At 38.9% G+C, this 25,962-nt stretch overlaps 2 protein-coding genes and 1 long non-coding RNA gene across 6 annotated transcripts; 1 reads left to right on the top strand and 2 right to left on the bottom strand.

Annotated features, from left to right (window-relative positions):
• Window positions 1-10: 10 nt before the first annotated feature.
• On the bottom strand, window positions 11-3,678 carry LOC105697249 (CAAX prenyl protease 2). Its single transcript, XM_012420392.1, has 6 exons — window positions 3,530-3,678; window positions 2,836-2,941; window positions 2,239-2,377; window positions 1,737-1,973; window positions 1,587-1,649; window positions 11-1,034 (listed from the first exon to the last, which is right to left on the bottom strand). Exons 1-6 carry the CDS (start codon window positions 3,643-3,645, stop codon window positions 820-822), a joined length of 876 nt encoding a protein of 291 aa, XP_012275815.1. The 5' UTR covers window positions 3,646-3,678; the 3' UTR covers window positions 11-819.
• Window positions 3,679-3,850: 172 nt separating this feature from the next.
• On the top strand, window positions 3,851-14,305 carry LOC105697247 (F-box only protein 11). Of its 2 annotated transcripts, XM_012420384.2 has the most exons (9): window positions 3,851-3,971; window positions 6,488-6,793; window positions 6,969-7,760; window positions 7,849-8,701; window positions 8,773-8,993; window positions 9,088-9,306; window positions 9,735-9,942; window positions 10,447-10,620; window positions 10,727-14,305. In XM_012420384.2, exons 1-8 carry the CDS (start codon window positions 3,875-3,877, stop codon window positions 10,574-10,576), a joined length of 2,826 nt encoding a protein of 941 aa, XP_012275807.1. In that variant the 5' UTR covers window positions 3,851-3,874; the 3' UTR covers window positions 10,577-10,620; window positions 10,727-14,305. The 2 variants fall into 2 exon arrangements, with proteins under 2 accessions (XP_012275807.1, XP_012275806.1); XM_012420383.2 differs by having other exon boundaries at window positions 10,447-14,305.
• Window positions 14,306-15,281: 976 nt separating this feature from the next.
• Window positions 15,282-25,674, bottom strand: LOC105697250. Of its 3 annotated transcripts, none has more exons than XR_001103795.2 (4): window positions 25,409-25,674; window positions 25,184-25,331; window positions 24,371-24,917; window positions 15,282-22,151 (listed from the first exon to the last, which is right to left on the bottom strand). It is a non-coding gene; the product is annotated as an uncharacterized LOC105697250 (long non-coding RNA). The 3 variants fall into 3 exon arrangements; XR_001103796.1 differs by lacking the exon at window positions 15,282-22,151 and having other exon boundaries at window positions 24,286-24,917; window positions 25,409-25,458; window positions 25,537-25,674; XR_001103794.1 differs by lacking the exon at window positions 15,282-22,151 and having other exon boundaries at window positions 24,286-24,917.
• Between the last annotated feature and the right edge of the window lie 288 nt (window positions 25,675-25,962).

Raw genomic sequence — 25,962 nt, 5'->3', positions numbered from 1 at the left:
AAAACTATTCTAAAATATAAGTACTTATATATTTTTGTTACGTTTGCGCTGAATACAAATGTTTAAAATATAATATCGTACTGTTGTAACTGTTGTTATTGTGATTTACAGAAAAGGTGGTTAGAAGTAAGAATGAAGTCAATTAAAAATATAAAACCGTTTCTGAGTATTATATACTCAGAATTACATATCTCATTATGAATTACTCTAGTTCTGTCATATTACGCTACATATGTACAAACACATGTGTAGGGTACTGAAGTACATAATCGGTATCTCTGATTCTCTGACAGGTGATACCATTAAATATATATAGAGACGTGGTTCTGTTTTAAGATATTTAAAATAGAATAAGGTACAAATTCTTAACGTTACAATGTTATAACAAGTAATGTTTTAATCGCTAATAGCGAGTCATAAATCGTCAGTTTTGGCATGTTTCCGGTTCGCTCAGTTATCATCTTCATTCTAACGCACTCTTTGACATTCGATATTACACACAAAAAAGATTGTGTAACTTTTTCGAGGCTTTACGGTACTTTTATAATTAGTAATACGCATAACTATAAATACATCAGTAATATTAGTTAACTCACGGACTATACGTTGTAGACAAAGCGTATCCAACATTAACAGCCTAAGAAGAATGGTTTGAACTGTGATCAAAGTGATACATTTTTTATAGAAGTACAAATTATTCAAGTTATCGAAGAGCTAGGAGCACCTGCGATGCAGATGCATCATTATTCCTAATACAATTTTTTAGTTTATAATAAAAATCCTCAATTCATTCTATTATTGATAATAAAGTTAAACATTTCATAGCAACTGTTTGTGCCAGAATAAGTTATTGTTAAAAAACGTTGGATTCGTCAAAGGTGTAAGTAAGAAGCACCACGCTAGTAATCCAAATACAAACAAGGAAAACAGCCCAACTCTCTTGAATGGATCCTTGTATGTGGCAATTTCCATAACATTGGGGACACCCATATGGTTACAAAATGAATGGGCAACGACAGGTGCTACTAAATGACCTGTAAAATAATCACATACTTTAGGCCCAGAACTTAGGACGTATACCGCTTTACTGTGTGCATTGCTATGTTATTGCCTCCAACAGTCTAATGCGGAATTAGACAATAGGTATTCCAATTTATCAAAACTAAAAATGATCTGTAAAACATAATATACTTAATATAACAAGTAAAGTTTGTGGCTTTAATGAACTTTGAAATCAATCAATTAATTTACCAATTGAATATTGCTGAGGACTCTAAACATTTCCTCATTTAATGAAGTAATTTAGAAATTTCCATATCCAGAAAGAACAAAACAGTGATTCTATAATATTACATTAAGTATATAGTACATTAAGTCAAGAACTCTGATGAAATTGATTACACTCTTATTCCCAAAGTAATTAAATAACAAGTTGCCCACTTATATTCTTACAAATTATTTTGTTGAATATATTTGAAGAATTTCACTGAAATTGCCCAAGAGAAAGAAAGAGTACCATTTGTATATTAGCAAATATATATGAGAGAAGACTTTACATTTAATAATAATAAAGTAATTTCATTTACCAGTCTTTATGAACAAGAAAGCAGCATATGCTCCAAATATCGTTGTCTGGGCAAACTGAAAACCTAAATTAGATAAACACCATTATTCCTATTCTTAACTGCATCCATTTAAATATTCACTCAGAACTGTATTATTCCAAAGCTCCTTACAGGACATAACCAAAACGTGCTTCAGCTGTATCCCCAACTTTCTTCGTTCCATGATATGATGAAAATGTGCTAATCCAAAAAACAATGGACATATAAAAATGACAGTTGTTGGGGCAAAACATTGTAAGAGCAATGGCAGCATGCACGCTCTGAATGTCCACTCTTCTGATAGAGGAGCAACCACTTGATTTCTCCACCACTTTAACGTCTTAGCGTTGCCTAACCAGTACATCGGTTCTACAAAAGTAAATGATATGTTAGAATTATTATTTACCACATATTAAGATTATTTTATTTTACAGATTTGCAGCTAACCAGCAATATTGTTAGGAGAAAATAAAAATCGCTGGTTTTACAATAGTCAGCATTGCTTTTTTGGATAACCTCATCAATTCACGTGTTAAAGATAATCGAAAAAAGACTTGATCATTTGTTTACGAAAAGAAATTAATTTTCAAAAGATCGACTAGTGTGTAAGAATATTAAAAATATTTGTACCAACCAGTATATAATCGCCACAACCCATTAAGACCCTGCATGCATAATGGTCCTAGGAATAAAATCATCGTAAGGATCCATGGGATCACGATTGCTTGAAGCAGACCCGACCACCTTAAACCTAACAGCTCCCAAATTGTTGCCTAGAATTGTAACAATCTGTAAATAACTAATTAAAATATGTAGAATTATGCAATATGGCAATATGCATTTGTTTCTTATTTAAAGAATAATTTGTTAATACGCATGCAGAATGTCCGATGGTTTTGCATTGTTTGAAAAATCAGAAATATTAAGCTTCTAAACAAGTGTGGTAGATAATCTAACTCTACCTATACTCCCAAGGAAAATGTTTCTATTTGTCATCGATTACAATTATGACTACTTGCCACTGCAAGTAATAATATTTTAATATTTGAACACATTGTTCAAATGTTTATTTGAACTACCGGTTAAGCGATTAATAATCTACATAGATTTATCCTAGTGGTATTACTATAAATACTATATGGTGAAGGCTGGGAAAGTTTAAGAATTAAGAAAATGCACGTCAACTTATCGGACACTCCAGCATTATTAGTATTTTTATTTATATAAATACCTTCTGTAAATTTGTTTCATTCATCCCAAAGTACATGAACGTGGGAGAAATATATGACATAATGAAAACACTAATAAACCTTCTCTTTATCGTGCTTGGATGATCACTGAAAAACGACCAAGAAAATTTCTGTAATATATGCCTTGAATTTAGAATTGAATCGATATATATTTATCAAAGTCCGCTACTAATTTAAATGACCCTCCCCATTTAACACGATTTAATCGGCGTTGAGGATTCAAAGTAACCCGCCACTTAATCTCGGAAATCGGTACTCGAATCTCACGCCACGGTCGAAAGTCGTCCCCCTACGGATTGGCAGTCCTCGATAGATCTCGCCTCCGATTGATCGATTTCGGTAGAGCAGCCAATAGAGGTACACCCGCCGCTGCTGCAATGGCGCCGCGCAGATGGAGCCTGTTCAGCCGCGGAAGTTCGTCGGATGACCGCTTCAGCCCGCTACTGTCGCGTCTCGGCCATTCACGCTCCCTCCCGGTGTCTCGCGGGGTGAATCGTAGTCGGATACAGTTACGGCGAGCGTACGCTTTCGGAGATCTCCGGTCGCCAAAAGGGAGCGATCCAGAGGTGCCAGGGGCGAGCGTACAGCCTCGAGCGCGTTCCCTACGTCGGTTGTGCAAAACGCGGCTCCACGGGGGCTTTCGGCGGTCGATCCAGGCTCCCGCAGTCCACGTACCTGATGTTCGGCGAATTCCAGACGTAGAGGCTCGCGACGTAGACCGCCGACAGAGCGAGGCATGACAGGATCGCGGAAATGCAGTGGAAATCAGTATCCGGATTCGCGGTCTCCATAACTCCATACCGACGTCGCTCGCTCGTGTTGGAGGCGCGCTGGTAGGCCCGGGGCGGGGGGTGCAGGGCCGAGAAGGGCACCGATTCATCCGATTGGCGCTCGCGCACCAGTCGGCAGCTCTACCGTCGATGAGAAGATGGCCGCTGCGCTCGGTCGAGCTGTCGCCATTGTTTAGTGTTTAGTTCCCCGAGCGTTTCTCGGTCGCCGAGCCCAGCAACCCCGCCCAAAATGCCGAGCGCCTCGTTCACCTCGTCGCGCAGCTACGTGAGAAGATCCCGCAGGAAAGGCGCCAACCGGATCCCCTTGCCCTCCAGGACTACCTCCGGTGAGTCCTCCGCGACGTCCAAGCTCCGATCTCTCCTCACCTGTGTCCTTCCTCTGCTGCGGTCTCGCGGCCTGTCCCCTCCAAGGTCGGCCCTAACCCCGCATCGCAAAGGGACCGCCGACTCCCCGAGCGGACGACCGAGGCCCTTCTGCCGCACTTGCGCTTCCCCGGCCCTTTGTCCTTTCGAGCCAAACCGACTCCGACGCGATGTCTCTGCGACGTCCTACCTACATCCTGCGGGCTCCGCGACGCGCTCCCCAAATTCACCTAAGGATGACGGCTTCGTTGCGAGCGCTGATTCCGATCTAACGGAAATTGCGAGAGTCCTCGCTACGGCGCCGACCAGCGTCCCTCTATCTTGTAACTCGGATTGTCATTTTTTTACCGAAATTCCACCTCGATGAGGGAGTATTGAGTTTTTTAGCATCTGAGACGAGGTGTCGAAGGTGGAGCGGAAGGCTGCCGTCCTCTGGAGGTTTTCAAAAATTAGGTCATCTGGTTTGGGACTCCAAGAGAGATTCGACAGCTGGATCGGTTAGTTTGTGCTCAGGTCCATCCTCGTAAGTCTTGGTGTCCATACCAGAGATGGTTCCATCCCTGAATACAAAAGGACAAGTTAGATCTTTTGATAATCTATATTAGTCTTAGTCCCTTTATTCGCCTCTCTGGATCCCTTTGTACTTTGTTGCATATAAGAATGCAGGTGCAATGTCCAAAGAGCCTGGCCGGCTCTTCGTGCTCCAAAGTGCAGTTACAAATTTGTCCCGAGTAATTCTAGATGATTTTGCTATTAGATGATGCTTAGAGAACGAGGAAGACTTACATCGTGATGTCGAGAATTCTAGGTTTGATCATTAAATTGTTACTTTTTTTAATACGTGTTTAATCCATTGACGAAAGATTCAGTTTTAAAGATTTCAAGATGTGATATCCAGGAAAATGCGCTCAGGCATTTTCCCCTAAGGATTTCTGAAAATTAGGTCACTCGATGTGGGATTTCGAGCAAGATTCCACGATCAGTAAAAATAAAAGCTTCGGTTTCATGGGATCCGTGTTCCTTTTTCCAAAAATGGTTGGAACGGTAAATACTGAAAGAAAGGATTGCCATATCTTTCTGTTAACCTTGCTCGTTTAATTGACTCTTTCCTATCCCTTTGTTCTTCTTTGCGCATTCAAAGTTTAGGGTATAATTCTGGATGTACGTATCCTTTTCATATTTTAGGAAGCATTTGCGAATCAACTTCATACATCTTTAGGATGCACTCACTGTTGTTATTAAATACTTAGAAATTAGGAGCAACCTTTTTCACTGCAGGCTCAATAAATGTCGTCGATCGTCTTTGGAAATTGTTGACTGCTTTTCAACCTCTACATATATATTATGGCATCAATCTTTTTTAATACATTTTTTGGCCCAATGTTTGAAGAAGTATACTTTGTGAGCTTAGGCGGTTATTAAAATTTAGGTCGCAGAACGTTTTCTTTTGAATATAATCTGAAATCTAGTTGGTTTTGGATCTGTAATTCTTATCCATTATCTCCACAATCTCCATAATCTTTTCTTTACTGGAGTGACCCTATTGCTAAATATAAACTATTCCATCTTCTGATAATGTTGCATTTTTAGAACCGTTTTATCCTTCGCCGTACAACCAAATCCTGAAATGAAATCCTGTGATGCTGTGTTCGCATTCTTTCCATGTTGCATTGTTTTCAAGAAATTCATCTAATGTTATTCCAAATATTTTCTATTAAGACATATTGAAAGAATAGGAAGTACTATTTTCAGAGAAACTATAGGTAACACTTCAAACCAGTATTCTTTAAAACATGTTTATTCTATCTCTAGCATCAAAGAATAAAAATTTTGTATAATTCAGTGTTTAATGTTACAAAACTTTGCTACAGAGTTTATGAAAAATTAAATCAATTCAAATTTGCCGATATATTTGATTAGTTAATTTTCAAGAGATAGATTCAGAAGATTGAACGCTTTTAGTGAAGCCTCTTGTGGAACGATATAAGTAATTAAGTAAAACCATTTTTCTTTGTTTACCTATTTTAACATTCTTTCTATTTTGTTATTTATACTATAGTGTATTATACATAAACTTTTATCTTATCTATCATGTTTGCTGTACTGTGTATTTAAAGCACGTTTTTACATGTTCTAGGCATAGTATGTTTTACGGATAATGTCAATAACAGGAATTATTTATCTTTCTTAAGTCTAAACATATATAAGACTACTTAAACTTGAAATTAAGTACAGAAGAAAAAAGACCACTGTTCAAGTTTGACTCGTATTAAAAGCAACTACTTTTGTGGAGTCGTTACATCACATGAGGACATCAATAAGTACATATTGTATTAAAAATACATATGCACCGTGATATATTATACAAGCTGTGTGCCAATAAAATAAAAACTTTGGAATATTGATAATGTTTGATGCTGTAAATTATATTTTATTGGAATACATGGATCGTAATAACTTATTTTACAATTTTGTTTAGCTGAGCCATGCGAACTACCATGTCCAGCGCCAAATCAAATCCCTCCAGGAGGTGGAGTAGGCGGTGGGAGTGGAGGTCGAGGGTCTTCACCCAGCGTATCTGGAGTAGCTGCGCCATCTCCTCTGTCCCATTCACACTCTTCTCCATATGACCTGAGACGTAAAAGTCCTCCTCATCCGGACCCAGCACCTGGCACGAGCTCTGCTCTACCTCCACCCGGTGGCAGTAGCATCGCAGCAACCCTTGGTTCATCTTCTCTTCCTGCAAGAAAGCGACCTCGGCGAACTTGCTCTCTATCTACAGATGGTGAGTTTCAGGTTTCCATGAACACGTTGAATGTGCACATCTTGAAATACAAAATTCTATCGTCTACCAATTACACATCGACATGTCATCATGGATAGTCCATGCATAACCCGTTAAAGAATTATGATAATCAATTTATTACTTATTTAACTACAGTCTACCTATCTTTTGACAGGTGCAAATACAAACACAGCTGCACACTATCTGCAATATGAATTACCAGACGAAGTACTTCTCACAATATTCAGCTACTTGATGGAGCAAGACCTGTGTCGGGTATCGCAGGTCTGTAAACGATTCCAAGTAATTGCTAACGATACCGAACTGTGGAAGTCGCTTTACCAACAAGTCTACGAATACGACTTGCCGCTGTTCACCCCTGCACCCTGCAAGTTCGAATTCATATCCCCCGACGAGTCGGACTATCCAAACCCATGGAAGGAGAGCTTTCGACAGCTGTACAGAGGGGTGCACGTCAGGCCAGGGTTTCAAGAGTTGAAGCTGAAAGGGAGGAATCTACCGTACTTCAACACGGTGCAGGGTGCGTTGGATTACGTCGACGAGTACAGGAGCAGCAGCGGGTCTTCTCCAAACAGTAGCACGAGTCCGAGCAGTAGCCAGGGGAATTGTTGCGGGAACACTTCCCAGTCGTCGGAGGAAGCGCCGCAACATTTAGTGTTCCTTCATGCCGGCACGTATCGCGGGGAGTTTCTAGTGATCGACAGTGATGTGGCTTTAATCGGAGCGGCCCCTGGTAATGTCGCGGAGTCTGTTATTCTGGAAAGAGAGAGCGAGTCGACGGTGATGTTCGTCGAAGGGGCCAAGAGAGCCTACGCGGGACATCTCACGTTAAAATTCACTCCCGATGTCACGAGCACGGTTCCGCACCATAAGCATTACTGTTTGGAGGTCGGCGAAAATTGTAGCCCCACGGTAGATCACTGCATCATCAGGAGTTCGAGTGTCGGTAAGTCAAGCGTAAACATACCGCGTGGCTTTAATTATCTCTCCAGGCCGGTGTCTAATCGAGGCGGCTTGTTTGTTTTGCCAATCAGTCGGAGCAGCGGTGTGCGTGTCCGGAGTAGGCGCTAATCCCGTGGTGAAGAACTGCGACATTTCCGATTGCGAAAATGTCGGACTCTACGTCACCGACTACGCGCAGGGTACCTATGAGGACAACGAGATCTCGCGAAACGCCCTGGCCGGCATCTGGGTGAAAAACTATGCGAATCCGATTATGCGGCGGAACCACATCCACCATGGCCGCGACGTCGGCATATTCACGTTCGACAACGGGCTCGGTTACTTCGAGGCAAACGACATCCACAACAACCGAATCGCCGGTTTCGAGGTGAAGGCCGGGGCCAATCCGACGGTGGTGCACTGCGAGATCCATCACGGTCAAACCGGCGGAATTTACGTCCACGAGAACGGCCTGGGCCAGTTTATCGACAACAAAATCCACTCGAACAATTTTGCCGGCGTGTGGATAACGTCCAACTCGAACCCGACCATTCGCAGGAATGAGATTTATAATGGACATCAAGGCGGTGTATACATATTCGGAGAGGGAAGAGGTCTGATAGAGCATAACAATATATACGGCAATGCCCTGGCTGGCATACAGATACGGACGAACTCGGACCCCATTGTTAGGCACAATAAAATCCATCATGGACAGCACGGTGGGATTTATGTTCACGAAAAGGGACAAGGTTTAATCGAAGAGAACGAGGTGTATGCGAACACCCTGGCCGGGGTTTGGATAACTACGGGATCGACGCCTGTTTTAAGAAGGAACAGGATTCACAGCGGAAAACAGGTGGGGGTTTATTTTTACGACAACGGTCACGGGAAGCTGGAGGATAATGACATTTTTAACCACCTCTATTCGGGAGTACAAATAAGGTGAGATATCAGCCTCCTCGAGGTACGGGTACTCGTAGTTTACTTTAACTCCGGGGTTTTCCGTTCAACAGAACTGGCAGCAACCCTGTAATACGAGGAAACAAAATATGGGGCGGGCAAAACGGAGGCGTCCTGGTGTACAACAGCGGATTGGGGCTGCTGGAACAGAACGAGATTTTCGACAACGCCATGGCGGGCGTTTGGATCAAAACCGACAGCAATCCGACGCTGAAGAGGAACAAAATATTCGACGGTCGGGACGGAGGCATTTGTATATTTAATGGAGGAAAAGGTACAGGGTTTTTGTTCGAGCAGTATGCAATGTAAATTTTTTTTTGTTATCGAAGTTTATGTCAGTGTCCTAATTTTCTAATATTTTTATGTAGGAGTTTTGGAGGAAAATGATATATTCCGAAATGCGCAAGCGGGCGTGCTCATTTCCACACAGTCGCATCCGGTGCTTAGGAGAAATCGAATTTTTGATGGACTGGCTGCGGGAGTTGAGATTACTAATAATGCTACCGCCACATTGGAGTTCAATCAAATTTTCAATAATCGATTTGGTGGGCTGTGTTTAGCGAGTGGTGTCCAGCCGACAACTAGAGGTAGGAATATATATGAACGTACACGAATGGGTGCCCCCTTCAGTGATAATGATGAGTTAACTCCCTCGCGTTGTATAAGGTGCTCTTTTGTTATACCGCCGAGTTTAATTTAAGTTGAGTTGTCTAGCATGTGGAAGATCATGTAATAGAGAAAAGGAGGCAAAGATCATTTCAAAGTATTTAATGATTAGAATAATAAGAATCTCAGCTACGATCAGCTTGTAGTCTTAATTTCAGAAAAGACCATTAATTCTGATCTGAAAAATTGAGTGTTGTACATATTCAAATTTGAATTATTCTTGCACCATGTCATGACTAGGTGAAATCTAACTTTAATGGTTATTAGCGTAAAGGAAATAATATCTCTGACATTGATACATTGACGTGGGTATGTGAAGTTATACTTTATTTTATTCTTCATCAAACAGGTAATAAAATATTTAACAATCAAGACGCAGTGGAGAAGGCAGTGGGGAATGGTCAATGCTTGTATAAAATCTCTTCGTACACTTCGTTTCCCATGCACGACTTCTACCGCTGTCAAACGTGCAACACCACTGATCGGAATGCCATATGTGTCAATTGTATAAAAACCTGTCACGCTGGACATGACGTAGAATTCATCAGACATGATAGGTAAGAAAAAAAATACGGTGTATATTCTGTGTAAATATTGGTACATTAAAAATTAAGAAGTCATTCATGAGCACTTGATCACAAGTGCCTAGTGATCTGAAATTCTGTTCGGTTTTTCACAGGTGACGAATGTTTCCTCACCTAGTAAAAATTTAAATCGGTTTTGCCTTATTCTTCTTATTTTATTAATTATAACACCTTGAGGACTGTGGCCGGTAGACTTTATTTATAATAGTTTAATTTATTACTTTCAATAACTTATAATTATTAGCATAACAGTTTTAAATAAGCGACTGACATTCTGGTTTATATGAAAAATTTGTTGATGATTTAAATGACATTCGAAATTCAATCAACGAATGACGAAGCTCCATAAATCCCGTAACGTTCTTCAATCTGAAGACAAAATAATGGCGGGAGCATTCGCAGGATGCGTATTTACATAAAAATGTACATTAGAAGGTGATTATTAATTTTTAATTGGCAATGATCTCGTCGTTGCAGATTCTTTTGCGACTGCGGCGCCGGGACGTTGAGTAACCAATGCCAACTTCAGGGTGAGCCAACGCAAGACACGGACACCTTATACGATAGCGCAGCTCCTATGGAATCGCATACACTCATGGTTAACTAGGAACTAACTTAATCTTATCTAACCAATCAAACGACTCTGAACCCGTAAGTCCCCAACGCATTGTACGAAATAATCCATTGCCGAGTTCTTCGACATTATCACCGGAACAATTGCCATGTCGTGTACTATTGTTTATCCTTAATATTTTAGGTACTAATTATTGTTAGCGTCATTTGTACAGTAACGAAACAGTCTCGAAGTGATTTTTGCAACTTATTTGAGAACAACTAGAGTGCGGTCGTTAGAGGGGAAGAAAGAGAGAGAGAGAGATATATATATATACACACCATTTCGGAAGTGAAAGAGTGAACTCGTGGTAATGTAAAGAACTCCGCAACCAGTATCCATCCCCGCAGGAAAAACGTTAATTCTAAAACTAGTGAACGTGGAAAGGACTGAGATCGCGTAATCAATTTAAAGTGGCGCTGCGAACTAACCGGTGGTTACAATTAATTGGGAGAAATACCCGCAAATCCATTGGTTGGTCTCGCCTGTTGATCGCCGAGGCGTCCTCGGTTTTATATACGAAATCTACGTAGAGCGGGGAAAAAGGTGCGAAACTTGTGTGTACAATAGACGCGCGCACGCCTTACGATACAACGGCGAATTACGTCTTTGGGGCACGGAGGTGAATTATATAATTAAATATAAATACAGTTCCGCGAATGTAAATTGTGTATAACACGGACAGACTGATCAATTAGTAGCGATGTGTTTACGCGACGAATAAAAATTATTGACTTAACTATTGTTCCGGGTGTGACGTGCCGAATCGTGTGCCGTTCACTTGCGATCGATTTACAAGGATCCGTGCGTCGGTGCGTAAAGAGACATTGAAAAAACAGTGCCACGTCCGACATTACTCGTGGAATTGAACGGTCACGTTGAGCCGATGGACTGAAAACACGAGGATTCCGTTCGACAATATCTCGGGACGTCGACGAGTCGAGAAATGGGAGGATTGCTGCTATCGGGCGGAAGTAGTCGAAGTTCTACAGCGAAGAACACAAAAACATATAACCCGAATCAAATGTCTAAACAATGTGATACGTATAACTCGCCCGGGAATATCGACCGAAGGCGCAATCCAGTATAATCAAAATTGAATGGAACGTTTGTTGGCTACGTGTGATCATTTCTACGAGGGGTTTAAAAAAGAAAAAGAAGAAAATAATACCTAACGACGTCCATACACTCGACTCTCGGATTCCACTGCTGCATCGTGAATTGTGATGGTCCTAATCTGCCTAAGGGCAAAGTGCATAATAAGAGGAAGGCGAAGGAATATATAAAGTAATTTAAACGATATACACACGATGTAGGAGGATGCATATACCAGTGAAACAAATTAAAACGAACTAAAATTATATACAAGAACACGTACTGTTTCCGCGGAGCAGTTTTCAAAGTAATCTCGAGTTTTTAAAGGTAATCCGATTTCATTTTCTTTTTTTTTCTTTTTTTAAAGAAGTAACTACGTTAGTGGTAATGTCTAATCTTATAACTGTAACCGTATCTCTCTCTTTCTTAAGTGAGAAAGGGAGGGAGAGAGAAGTGCACGCGCGTGTACTAAAAGAAGCGCCTATTAGCGGTAATTCTAGACTCAACCAACCTCCATCTACGCAAATACGAGTAAATAGATAAAAGATTTGAAATTATTAGCGCAATCTCTTGCTGAGCTGGCAAGACCTTGCATCGCATTCATTATTGTATGTAGTACTTTTGTATGTCCCTCTGGTAAAGTGGGTAAGTGGTACGTGGAAATTGCCTTTGACTATTTACAGGACCTAAGGTCTATACCATTATATATATACAACGGTGTCATATTATACATAGTATAACTACGTATGACCTACCCATTAATGCTTACTGATATAGACGATATCAAAGGCAATGTTCACTAATGCACATTAGACCTCGGAAAGCTTGAAACACTGTGTCGTGAGTGATGATGTATGCTATGTTGTTTCGTTTTAATAACTGTCTATCGCGATTCAGTTTCGAAACTTACGACTAAAGGAAGTGCAGAGACAATGTGATAAACGCGCGTTAAGTAGAATCGGATACGCCTGTCACTACGATGCAATTTTGCCAATTCGGTGGATTTTTCACAGCGGTCGTCTTCTCGCTACTGAAAATGCAACACGGAAGAGTGTCAATTGATATCTTTTTCTATTGAGAAGAACTTTCTTATTTCGTCGAATGGTTTCTTTCAAGAATTTTATCTGTGTTCGTTTTGAATGTCAACCTGATATTCCACTGAAGTTCTGGAACGAACGGTCGTGTTTTGTTTTCGTTTGAAAATACTTTAATATGTATTGTTCTTAGCCAGTTTTTATGTTTTGATATTAAACGCGACATGATTTCTGTAATGAGTGAGAATAATAGTGACTGCTAGGATTTAAACATAAAATGAATATTTTAAATTTGTATTAGGTCTCAAAATTGCAGATAGAAATGGTATCAGGCCGTGTACGTCTTCTTGCAATGATTCGTGTATTTTTTTAACACTCGCAAAATGTGGAAAAATGCATTGATATCGTTTCCATTTATTCATATTCGTTGTTGTCACTGTACATTGAATGTATACATTTCTCTAATTCAGTACAATCTTTTGGAATGTCTTTGATTATCAAAACTTAGAAACTGGTCCTTTTCCTACTTTTTATTAAAATGTGATGGTATCTTGTTTTGATTTCTACAGTTTCAGTGAGATGTTTCTTTGAGTAGGACAATTTCATGATGGAATCCACGTTCTAGATGGGGTCAATTGATTTATTTTTTGATTATACATTCGCAACAATGATAAGGTCGCAGTGTTGCTAATAAATTTAACGGTTTTCAACTGTTTCCTGATTTAGGCTTCCATGGTAAATGAATCCCGCAAAATTAACGGAATAAGTTGAAACATATGTCTGTGCTTTCTTTCTTCCCAGAGTTTCAAGAGTGTTGAGTAATACTTACCCTGAACACATTGTTTTGCGCAGCAGCCATCTAGAAAAGACGATAATTTAACCGACGATATATCTACGGTCTTCTATTGATATACATTAGAACGCCAATTATCCGAACACTGATTAATATCAATACCTTTATTAGTTATCGCATTTTTCCTGTATTGAAAAAATTAGTACGGTAACAATATTTATTTAATTTCATTGACCTGTATATAATTTAATGATTCATGCATCAGAAAATAACATTTCTCTTAACTATGATCCTAAAAATTATATGAATGATAACGAAGGGAAATCATAAACACAATTTTAAGTAAACAATGAAAAAGCTTAAGAAGAACCATATGATAGCGACTCTCGCATCAATGCATACTGTAGTCTTTTTATCACCGATTCACTAGTGTGTCTTATCACTTCGGTGCTTCTTTGTGTACACAATATATTTTAAGGTTCCCCATAAGAAAAAGTCTAAAGGCGTTAAATCTTAGGGACGAAGTTATACACCTTTTTCATTGGAATTATTTTCTTGCGCTCTCACAGTTTTTTTTTTTTGTTCTATGACAATGCATAAACTCTCGGCCGGACAGATAATTGTTAAGGAAAATCTATTACTTTGTAATTCACCTGGTCCAATGTGTTCGGATAAAATTGGCGTTCTTACTGTATTTGTTTCCCAGTGGCTTCCACACTGCGTAAGTGGCTTCTCTCAGTTCCACGCATTTTGAAATGTTTAAAGGAATACGAAAAAGTCATGCCAAAATCCGGCACGGTACGACCTAACGGCCACGATATGCTTATGTATCGTGAATTAGCACAAACCCGGACCTTCCATAGGAGTGTAAAATTTGTACTTACGCGGATAGGGCTGCAGCACGATTCTACTATGTTTCTGTTTCTACTTGTTGGATGTGTATTAGAGATAAGATTTAATCGACCGTGTAAATCTGTTGTGTTTTAAGTTTTAAATATCACGTGTAATCCCGGCTGGTATTACACGACTTTTAGTACCGACTGGAACGTTTCCGGTGCCTGAGAAAGAAAAAAAGGGGGAAAAGGGATTAAAAATTCGAGCGGGCGCGATTGCATTCGTAAATCGTTGCGATTGATTTTAACGATAGCAGGAGCGAACCAGAGTCTGCGTTATATTATACGAGCTGGAAGTAACTTTCGATTTGTGTTCCGACGACTGTATAACGATTCAATGTAGTTACGCTTAAAATTAAGATAACATTTCCATGATATAAATACATATATATAATGAAAAAAAAAAGAAGAAGAAGAAGAGGAACATACCGAGCATCGAAACTGACTTCTTGGCGCGCATAAAAATACACGATCGCAGCGTTCCGATTCCCTTCGTCGTTCGATCGGATTTTGTGGTTTACGTTGTTTTCTCGTCGGCTCGTTTTTCACTCAGTCGCAATTGTACATTTCTTTAATTAATTCGTTCGAGTACGTCGAGTGTAGAGGCGGTTACCGATCCGAAAGTAACGGGCTCTCGTGTACTGTTCGCCGAAAGTTACGAATATGTACCCGCGTTTCGCCATTGATATTCATTCCACGACCAATGCACCGATTAACTTCTTCGTTCTGTCAGCAGATACTTGCCATTATTATGTTAGATGCCATAGGTTGCGATTTGTTTTTGCGGTAGACCTTAGATAGACTAATATGCATTGCGCGTCGCACGCATTCGCAAAGGTTCATACCACCATGTATTCTGTAAATAATAATCTGCCCACTATANTTTTTATTTTTTATCCTGTTTTTTTTTCTTTTCTTTTTTTTTTCCGTGATCTTTTCACGCACCTTTAAGTTTTCGCTCGTTCGTTTGCGTTCGCGTCGCGTAGTATTTTGCCCAGACGAGTTGGCTTCGGAGATTTGCATGGATTTCGCCAACGCGCAAATCAAAATGCTGATTACGCCGAGGGCCATGTGCAAATAATGTCAAAGGAAGAGGAGTTATGGGTTTCACGCGACAGTAATATGTTTCGCGAAGGAATATAACGCGCAAGGCAGCTGATCGTTTTAAAGTGTCTAGTCCTTATTAACGGATATTGCATTTTTAGACGGGAAAGTTGTGCTTAATTTTGTTTTAATGGAAATTTCAAACTGGAAACAAAAACTATCTGGAAAGAAAATCCTCTCCAAATGGGGTTCCTTTTACTAGGAGCGTTTTCTTATTAACGGAGCCAGGTTAAATTTATTTTGACTAAAGAGGGGTTTTTTTTTTCAGCGTCTTCAACAGTAGTACATATAAATCTTTTTGGTTGCTATAAATTGCAACATTATTCCGTATAAGACTGCAATGAATCTTTTGTTCGGTGTGAGGAAATAGCAAATTACGTGTTTCTTGCAAGTGGAAAAAGAAAGATATGATCCGTTTGATTGTGTTCTTATTACGAAATTGTATGAATGTGCTATTTAGAGTATTCACACAGAGACACGTTAATTGAGAAACGGGATTTGTGTTATTAAATGTATAGCTGAGTATTGCGAAGTATAAATGTGTAACCACCGTTATTACGTCTGATTTCCTCTAAATACAGGAAACGGTGAGAAATGTTTAAACTTTGAGGGTTTGCCCTACAATGAATTTTGGCCAAACTGAACTTATGCGTTAATTAACGCGAATTAAATTATTTTGTCGACATATTCTGACTTGGCAACGGACCTTTTGATTTTGATATTTGTTTCTTTGAAGATAGTTGTGACCTTTACTAGCTGCAACATTGAAACAATAATCAAACAAATACTCAGTGAATATATGCTCAAATTTTTACGATGTGTCGTTGATATTACGGCATTTAAACAGAAATATTGGTTGTTTGATCCTTCATTCAATGATTTTAAGAACGTTAAATTTTATTAAACGGGAAAGAATAACCTAGGAAAACGAGTAGCACAATCATAAGCCATTGGTTAAATGCGACATTCAAAGAGTACATGCAAGCTAAACGACACAATACTTAACTTGTATTCTTAATCAATGCTAATTTGTATATATTACCCTTTTTCATTGTCTTTTAGATGACCTGAAATTGCGGGCAGTAGTAAAACGTGTAGGTAAAATAGCTAATGTGCACAATAAAAGAACTAAAAACTATTAAGTATGAATAATTTCATTTTTACCACTTCCTCTTGCATATACTTGCATCTGAATCCATTTCATACTCAAATTATTAAGATAACAAATGATTATTATCATTCCTCTGTAATGAAGAAATTCGTTTCGCGCTATATCGATAACCTGAACTACGAGACTATATTACCTTCCCAGGTAATGTTTTACTCTGTCTAGGAACATTTATTTCAATTCGCCTAAAAACGTGTAATAAAAAATCACGCACAATGCGAAGTTAAAATGCTATAACCATGTCTCTTGGTTTATCGTAGTTTGACATGCGTGTACTCTTTTCAATGTTACTTTCAATACATTTTATGAATACGGGTCATCCAGAATTATACCGTCGTGATAATTACTCATAACAATGTACAATCGATTTTAATATTCCGCGGTCGTCTACAGAACATTATTGGAAGATTATCGGTGTAAATAAAATTAATCGTTCAGTTGATGGTACGATCGTTATTACTGGTGTTATAATTGTTGCTAGGCATCGTTCCATCTTCGGCAACTTGTACTTAGGAATAGTAGCTTAGGGGGAAATGCAACCCCTTGCACTAATTCCAGAATCGGGCAGGGAAGCATAATGCACCGACTGTACGGAAATTTCCTTAACTTTGCTGAGAACTTAGTCATTCGTGTATAATCGGATGCATTGAAGCGAAATCGTGTCTAAGTGCATTCGCGCATGGACACATTCAGATATCGAACAAGTCGGACGATTCGGCTCGAGTTCGAACTTCCGAAAATTTTTCGTCTCTCGAGTGGTTTCGTTTCACTTCTAAGTTTAAATTCTTTTGCGATAACTGCATTCGTATTATTGATCCGAAATATTATCCAAAGGCCGAAAAATGAGAGAAATGCTCAATTTGGAGAGATTCAGGATCTATCCCATACATTAGACGGTGTAATTAATATAATAATGTCTAATGTAGGTTGTCGCAAGTCTTTGCAAGTTTGGACTCATAAAGGACTCCGAAACAGGAAAAACAACTCATTCCAACCAATTTCAAAGTAAATAACAAATTGACGTTAACAGGGAATCGTCATGAAAAATTGCCCGTTCGCTAAAGCAAATTTAGAAAATCAACTTGTCTCCTCACTCTCATTTCCTTACCGAATTGCGATACAATATCCTACAATGTAAAGCGACGCGTGGAATTATTGCACCATGTACTTTACTGCAAAACAGATTTATACGTTCGATTTTTTTCTGTACATGTATCTAACAAAACTTCCCGTGGCCTTCGACATACAAGAGAATGTTTATCATTTTTGATTCATCAATGTCACGGAATTCTTGTAATCGCACAGAAACTGAATTACGTGTACAAAGAGAGGAAGCTGTTATTTTTAAATTCTCTCTGTCATGCCATTCTTTAGGTAGGAAAATGGTTTGAAGGGAAAAAGTATACAGCAGGTGATTGATCATTATCGCTGCACTTAGATACGTCGGCAGAATTTTCTTTAAACTAAGGTAAAAGCAAGGTAAACACAACATTGTATATAAATATATAGAATGTTTCAATGGAGATATATTTTTGACATAGAGTTCAGTACGTAATCAATATCTACTTTGTGCTTTGTAGTGGCTTCTTATACCTGCGTGGTATTCTCCAAATATGTGTTAATCGTTCATTTAACATAAATGAATGAAAGTTAAATGAAAATATCACGTAAGTTTAAATTCACCTCCTGCCCTTAAAATGGAATTTCCGACATTACCATTAAATGTTTACGTTGTATTAAAGGCTAGATACTCGAAATTGTGTGCAATTAATTTCGATTTTATCACTCTGCAGAAAAATATCCTGTATCGTAGCGAAGTAAAGATCAAATATTTAATCCGGTTGATTTTTGTATGACTGCCGACAATACTGCTACTGTATAGAAATAATGAATTTCGTGTAAAATAAGTGATGTAACTGTGAATGGGAAGATTCATGAAGCTTCAGTGCGATTTCGGAAATCGAGCTGTTATAGCTTTTAAATCGCATTGAACGGGACTGTGTTTGTATAAATGATGATTAATCGTAGATACTTGTAGATTATTATCATTGAAGGGTGCCAATACACTCAATTTGTATGATTCCCAAGCGTATTCTACCGCCAAGCATTTTACCCAAATTAAGGTATACGTGAAACGAAAGTGGGAAGTTTCGAGTATGATTGTAAATATACGTAAATTATTATAAGGTTGGGCACCTCCGTTAAAACTTTTCCATTTAGGAACAAATTGTTTCGCCAGAAACTGTTTCATTCCGTAATTGTTATACTTCGATGAGAAAAGAACTTTCCTCCGTCCATATGTTAATTAAATAAAAGGTCTGCGTAGGAACTCGGCGAATTAAAAGTCTTTCGATTAGAAAAATCGCCGGAAATTCCAAATTTAGAATTGTACTCCCTGCGTCGGCAATTCTCATTATTTGTGCCGTAATCCCATAGAAAAGGAGCATACTTTAAAAAATATCTAGACATATACAGTAAAATAGCGTAGTGAGTTTGAAATTCGTCAGTTCAATTGCTTCAACACACCCTTTTTCGAAATTGATATTCTTTCTTTTTATTTATAACGTTCCCATACTCATGTCTTCTGCGATACTAAATTGGTAATGACTGTCAAACGGAGGAATCGTCAAACATTAAAATGCATCCCAAGGGAGAAAGAAGCACTTTCCATGGCGAACGCAATTATTGCAACGTCGACATGCACGTTAAATATTATTGCGTGATCTCTGAAGTGGTTATCCCATTAGATATGCGTTCTTTAACAGCAATGTATGTAACATGGCATGTCCCTATCGGAAACCCTGAACCCCGTTGCGAAAATGAAGCCTATCTGCACAAAACGCAAGGTGCTCCGTTTAGTTATTCCACTAGCTTATCGAAAACAGTTTTGCAAACTGTCAAATGTCGAGAGACGGAAAGAAAGAGAAGTGGGAGAAAAAATTTTCGGGGAAAGAGAAAAAGAGTAATCTGGCAATTGTATGATAACGATGTCGCTCAAGGTGCGACTGTCTTCGAAGGAAGCAACTTTTCCTTGGAATGCAGTTTTAACCGAGGTGAGCAAGTTTGGTGGCCCAGCCTGAATATACTTGTATGTACAGCTTATGTTTCCACGATAAGCGTTGTGTGTGCTTTTCATCGCGATACTGGAGAACTTAAAGTTGGAGCGAGTTGGCGAAAGCTTCGGAGCTTTCTGGAGGGATGAAAATGGTGGCGCGCCTTCCTGTCGCGTTACCATAGAAATAATGGTAGCCCCGCGTGGTCGGCGTAGGAATTGACTGTTATGTATTCATAGGTGGGGAAATTTACAGTGCACAAACTAACGTAGGACTCCTCGAGGAGTGGCCTATAGATAGCGACCTTTTATCTCCTGAGCGTGAAAAAGGACGCGTGGAGCGGCTCGTATAGAACGCCTTACGTTCATTAATTTAGAATGATTTTTGGGAAGCGCTTTAAGGGGCCGAAAGGAAGCAAATGTTTGCGCCTTCGATACGAGAGTTCCATTAATCATTTGGCCTTTCTTAAAGCGCGGCTTCAATTAATACGTTAAGTATCTAGCGAGTCATCCGAGATGAAACGGCATTCCTCGTGTTGGCTCCTCGAGACCGATCTGCCTCTTAAATGTTTTTTAAGAAAACCTTGAAATAGCGAAAAAAAATGGGACAAAGGCAATTTACTTGAGTGTTTAACTAGGAACGTCGAATATCGATCGGTTTCCATTTATTCCATGCCGGGAATTATTATTCCATTATTTATTTACCGGAATGATTTTTGGACGAGGAGGTACTTGATATGTGTTATATTATATTTGTCAATTGTAAATATTTCACTTGTGGAGTTTAAATCAGTTATTTATGATGTTATTTAGATGATCGAGGGGCTATATTTTTGTGTCCGGAAATACTTATAGAACCAACGCCAGAAATGTTGTTTCTTCTTAAGTTGGTTATTAAAGGCTATGTAAATTGCGGATATAGAAAGTTTACATTTTGCACATTAATATCGTCCTCAAGAGGCATGGTTTAAAGTGACGGGATATGAAACGCGATAGGATGTCGGCAAGAATCGTCAATGAACACAGCAAAATAAACGCTAATGCCAATACAATAAAATGCACCGAAATTGCTAAACGTCTTTTGCACGTGCGTAATAATTCCATCGACGTAATGGCATTACCGCACGTCGTATTTTCAAGTCGCTGTACTTAAGAGATGTATGTATAAATAATGTAATGCGTAAATGATAAGGTAGATAAGAACTTGCTTTATTACTAAAGAGTATCTTATTCAAGGCGATGCAGGCAACGTAATTTTTTTACCCATAGAGTCTACAATGTATCTAAAGAATACATTCTTTTTAACAGGTGACTAGCAGGCGTTGAGCAACATATTAGCCCCACGATTAAAAAGAAAATGGCCAAACGATAGATTGGATCGAGAAATTCGAATTAAATATTAAAGTCGTTATAAACATTTATATTTCAAGCAATCGATTATTTCCTTACTGGATAAAAGGTCCAAGGTAATTTAAATGTGCACGTATGAGAGTTTGAAACGGTTTCATGTACTATCCTCGAATAATAGAAACTAATTTCGTTGGTGCATTCGCATGGTAAACAATCACTTATTAGCTCCCTGAAGAGTAGGTTTGAACACTCTACGAATTTCGTGAACCTTTTCCCATTTTATATCCGAACTCACTTGAATAGTGAGCACCATTGATTCACCTGCATTGCACGAAACGAGAAATTGATATCACTCAACTAGAGCGTTTCGGATAAAAGAAAGGTAAAATGAATAATGTATTCAGCAAATCTGCCAAAAACACCGTCAGCCATATTGAACCGATCAGTCGAGTCTGTGAGAAGCACCTAATTGGTGAATATGCCTGTATTATACGAAAGCGCACGAAAGAATCAGTTATAATCACGTGTCGTATGTGTAAGTATCTCACATAAGCGTAATCGAATCGTAAGTGTGAGAGTTAGTCGCACCAAGTGCCATAGACCATAGAACAGTGTACGACTAAACATAATTAGAGATACAATTAAGGGTGACGTTGAATAAACCTAGCGCGTAAGTACGTGAATTCGTATGAAATGTTGCAATACGCGTTTCTGAGTGGATCCGATCGGGAATCTCGTTTGATTCCGGCGTAGTAATCCAATCTCGACTGGGAATCCCGTCTGATTCCAGTATGGATCAATGATCCGATCGATCGGAAATCTTGTTTGACGTCGCGTGACAATATCGAGTGTTTCGTTGACTCGCAATATGTTTTCCATCGCCGGTCCGCGATAACTCAGCCACTGTGCATTAATGAGATTTACTTTTCAGAGCAATTGTCATAGTCTCCGACTAGGTGCGTGTACTTCGCGATTTCATACTGGCCCACTTCCGACGCGCAAGGACGAGCTCGAAGGATGATCCTCGCGATCCCGCGGCATCGGAAGCTCGAAACTGTACTAGCGCCGCAATATTGTATTCTGTAAACATTAATATTTCAAATATAATTACGATATTAACGAGTCGCCCACTCGTCACCCCTCCTACATCTATCTCTTAATCGAACTCCCGTAGTTCGATTATCAAATTATCTACAAGTGTCAACGACGTTTTTAGGTGAAATTTAATTTAAATCGCATTTTACTAATCTTGAATATATTTCACGTCATTCGTTTTCTGTCCATTTGCTAAAGTTAAAAGGATGTATTCCAGAGGGATGCTGTTTAAGTTTGCTTCAAATAGGGTGCTTAAAATGTTCCTTTAAATAAATTAGGACGGTTCCGTTTTACTTTGACAACTCCTGACCGTCTGCGATCGCTATAACCATGGTAAATAAGTATTTGCCGATGGCCCAGTTTACAAGATGTGTTACCTATATTTAAAAAAGAATGTTGGGCATCGCTACTTTAAGGCGATCTATTTTTATGCCGAAATAAGGACTCCCGTTTTCGAATAAACTTCCCAAATTCGCTGGCTATGTTTTTAGTGAGAATATTTAATTTACGAGAAATAACCGTTGATTTCGAATGTTCGAAGTCCGTGGATATTAATATTTAAAATGTCATCACGATATTGACATATTTTGCGCGTATTCCCCGGTGTAATCTCGCATTTTCATTTACTAGTACCGGAGCCTTTTAAATATTCTTCAGATAAACTTTCAGGAAATAATTGTAAATTCCTTCTTTTTTTTTTTTAACAAAGATTACATTCCGGAGTTTTTACGCATCAACGTGTATTTCATAGCAACATGAATTTCATAATTTTTTATAATTTGATGCAGAGATCATTAATATTTCTAATATAATCAAGATATTAACAAGATGTCCCCGACTACAGGTATGTTTACTCCCAGAGGGAATCTGCATTTCCCTCCGGTAATCACGGAGCTTCCCTTGAATATGGAAAAATATTCGTTGAATTTGCAATAAACATATTTAGAAGCGCTAGAGTACTTACATTTTTGCTTCATTAATATATATCTTAGTACAACATTATGAGACACGCTTTTAATGAGGATGAAAATGTACGGATCACTTAAAGGCCGTATAATTTATAATAAACGTATCTACCAGAGATGTGTTAGTTCAAGCCCACTTAGTCGAAATAATTTTATATTTTTTAAATTTATTTATGCTCCCGGTGGACGCAGTATTTTTAACGCCCTCTGAATCTGTGCGCTTTGATATTGCGAATTTTATACATCGAGTAGCTTGTGAAATCGACGAAATGCACCGTGTTGTAGAGCCTCCCGATATCTTGTTACAAACTAGTGGAATGAATCGTTAATGCTAGCTCTAGCATGCCAACTCCCGATCGAATACCAGGTGACACGAACAATCCATGGCGGATTACCGAATAGAGCGATATGCATGTACGAGAGCCCTTCATGCTGGAGAGTGGCAGGACTCCAGTATAACAATTGACCGAAAATAAAATGGACATCCTTCGATCATTGCGCGATACGTTATGTATAGTTATCGGTGATCAGCGATCACATTAAATTGCTACTTTCCTGGAAAAAAACCACTTTTCAGATAAGCCTGCTGCGCGATTAACTCTCATTGAAAACCCGGGTGTATAACGTATGTAACTGCGGGAATGAAATCCTCATGTAATGTATGTAATTACGAGAAACAATACGATAATATAGAGGAACCAATTACTCCACGTTTTGCTAACCTAAATATGTTTAATTAACAGTGCGCGCGTGCATTGATATTGCAGAAATGTTCATTTTAAAAATTATTGAAAATTAGAAAAATGTTTTGTAATCCTTGACGGAATTTACGTGATTTTACGTTAAATGTGAACTGAACATTAGTTTAATTTTGTGATTCAGAGGGAAAGATTACAGGATTCTTCATCCAGAATAAAATGACCCGTATCGGAACGTACAGATAAATCGTCCTATATGTAGAAAGTAAGCTCTATTTACCCTCATCGCGGATATCTGTCCTCTTTACTAGATGAAGTTATGAAGCGTACAGAATTTCAGTTTGTAACGTTTCATTTTGTAACGTTTCATTGTGTAACGTTTCATTGTGTAACGTTTCATTTTGTAACGTTTTTACTTAATATCCGCACCGAAATGATTCAACACTGAGGATATTCTCCGACGTGATATTCCACGGCGCCTCGTTTAATTATCCAAATCTAACCCGCGTTAAACATTGTACATAATTTTAGGAACAATTACCAGCTAACGTTTCTCGGTGTAGATGATGAACTCCTAGCTGAGAGGTTTACGAGGCAATTGCTGTCGAAATTCCCCATTGATCGAGCACGAACGAGGCGAAACGCGTCTCCTTCGTGCGATCCGGATAATCGATGCGGTAACTCGTTTAAAAAAACTACAAGGAGGAATAATTCATCGGACCTCGAACTCGAGTCCATTACTTCAATTGTTTCCCGGCTAATAACCGTAATCGCGCGGGTGCAGGAAGTCGCGTTCCCTTATCGGTCGCGAGGATCGGGCTTCGATTAAATTACACGTATCCTTCCATCGTCGGGCCGCAATGGCCGCATTTGCGGACCAATAATCGTCTCGAATTATCGACTGTAGGGCCACGATACTCCTAACGAGTCCCTTCATCGCTGCAGCTCCCTCGCCGAATCCCGGCCATTTTCATCGGTGTCCGTGCGGCGTAATTATAACTATCTTGCGCTACGTAATTGCAAATTTTCAAAATAGCTCGTGTGATTCAATATAAACACTATAGGGCTCCTAACGAGTTTCCCTGTCCCTGTAATATGCAATATGAACCCAGTTATTATCATTAGTAAACGTTAAAATCAAAAGTACGCGCCGTCTAATTATCTCTTGTAACTCGATATTTAATTTACTATTTAATATAAATGCTAAATAATATTTGATATGCTTTCAACGAGTCTCTTCAAGTCTGTACCTTCCTAATGTGTTTTCATTGGTTTTCCATTAGTCATTGTTAAGATAAAAAATTATGTATTGTCAATGTAATTCATTCGACGTAATGTTTAATTTAATGTTTACCGTTAAAGCTGCAGTTATCCTAGTGAGCCTTTTTAACTCCGTTATAGTTTTTCTTGCGTTTTTTTTGACTTATTTTCGTCAGTAAGTCTTCAGGCTGGAAATTATTTACAATAGAATGTAGTGTCGCAGAATTGTGTTTTCGTAATATCTGGAAGAACGTAATATTAAATATTGTAACGTTGCTATAATGGTAACGAGTTTATCCATCGCAGCAGCCCTTCTCACCAGTTCGTTTTTTATTAATACCCTCGACGTTGGTTATTTTCGTCGGTAATCTAGAACGTCCGAAGTCGTTTGCAATTAATGAAGTGCCGTAAATATACCCACGTTACCGCATGCAATCAATTACGTACAACGCGAACAATTCAGTACGGAGCGTTATGTCTATTTTCAAGTAATGTTTCATCAGCACCATGATGGTTAATGATACATTGTACCCCAACTTAATTTTGTACAACACTTTTATTTTCTGTTTTACAATGAACCGCTTTCTCCGAGGTCTCAATCAGAACTGTACTCTTATTCGAAACACCGGCCGCTGCTCGTAGCCAAAGAAATAAATGAAAAAAAAAGGAGGGGGCCTTCCATGCAATAACATTGCGAGGGAAGGAAAAGTACCGAAAACAAATAATACGTCAATGACACACAGTTCGTCCCGTCCGACAATGACGCTCCATGCAATGAATTCGTAAACCGCAAAGAGAAATTCGGGGATGAACGTATGAATCATTTCTCAGACATGCTCGAATGATTTGGTGAAAAAAGTGTTAATTATGCTG

Source organism: Orussus abietinus, unplaced genomic scaffold, assembly GCF_000612105.2.
Source record: "Orussus abietinus isolate OABI.00-Male unplaced genomic scaffold, Oabi_2.0 scaffold537, whole genome shotgun sequence".
Taxonomy (NCBI): Eukaryota; Metazoa; Arthropoda; class Insecta; order Hymenoptera; family Orussidae; genus Orussus; species Orussus abietinus.
This window is presented reverse-complemented; position numbering and strand designations above follow the sequence as displayed.

Coding starts and splice junctions, on each gene's coding strand:
- LOC105697249 (XM_012420392.1), bottom strand. CDS start 3,645: ATGGAGACCGCGAATCCGGATACTGATTTCCACTGCATTTCCGCGATC. Junction 2,942..3,529: donor TGGAATTCGCCGAACATCAG/GTACGTGGACTG, acceptor GTCGTTTTTCAG/TGATCATCCAAGCACGATAA. Junction 2,378..2,835: donor ATGAAACAAATTTACAGAAG/GTATTTATATAA, acceptor TTACAATTCTAG/GCAACAATTTGGGAGCTGTT.
- LOC105697247 (XM_012420384.2), top strand. CDS start 3,875: ATGCCGAGCGCCTCGTTCACCTCGTCGCGCAGCTACGTGAGAAGATCC. Junction 3,972..6,487: donor GCCCTCCAGGACTACCTCCG/GTGAGTCCTCCG, acceptor AATTTTGTTTAG/CTGAGCCATGCGAACTACCA. Junction 6,794..6,968: donor TTGCTCTCTATCTACAGATG/GTGAGTTTCAGG, acceptor ATCTTTTGACAG/GTGCAAATACAAACACAGCT.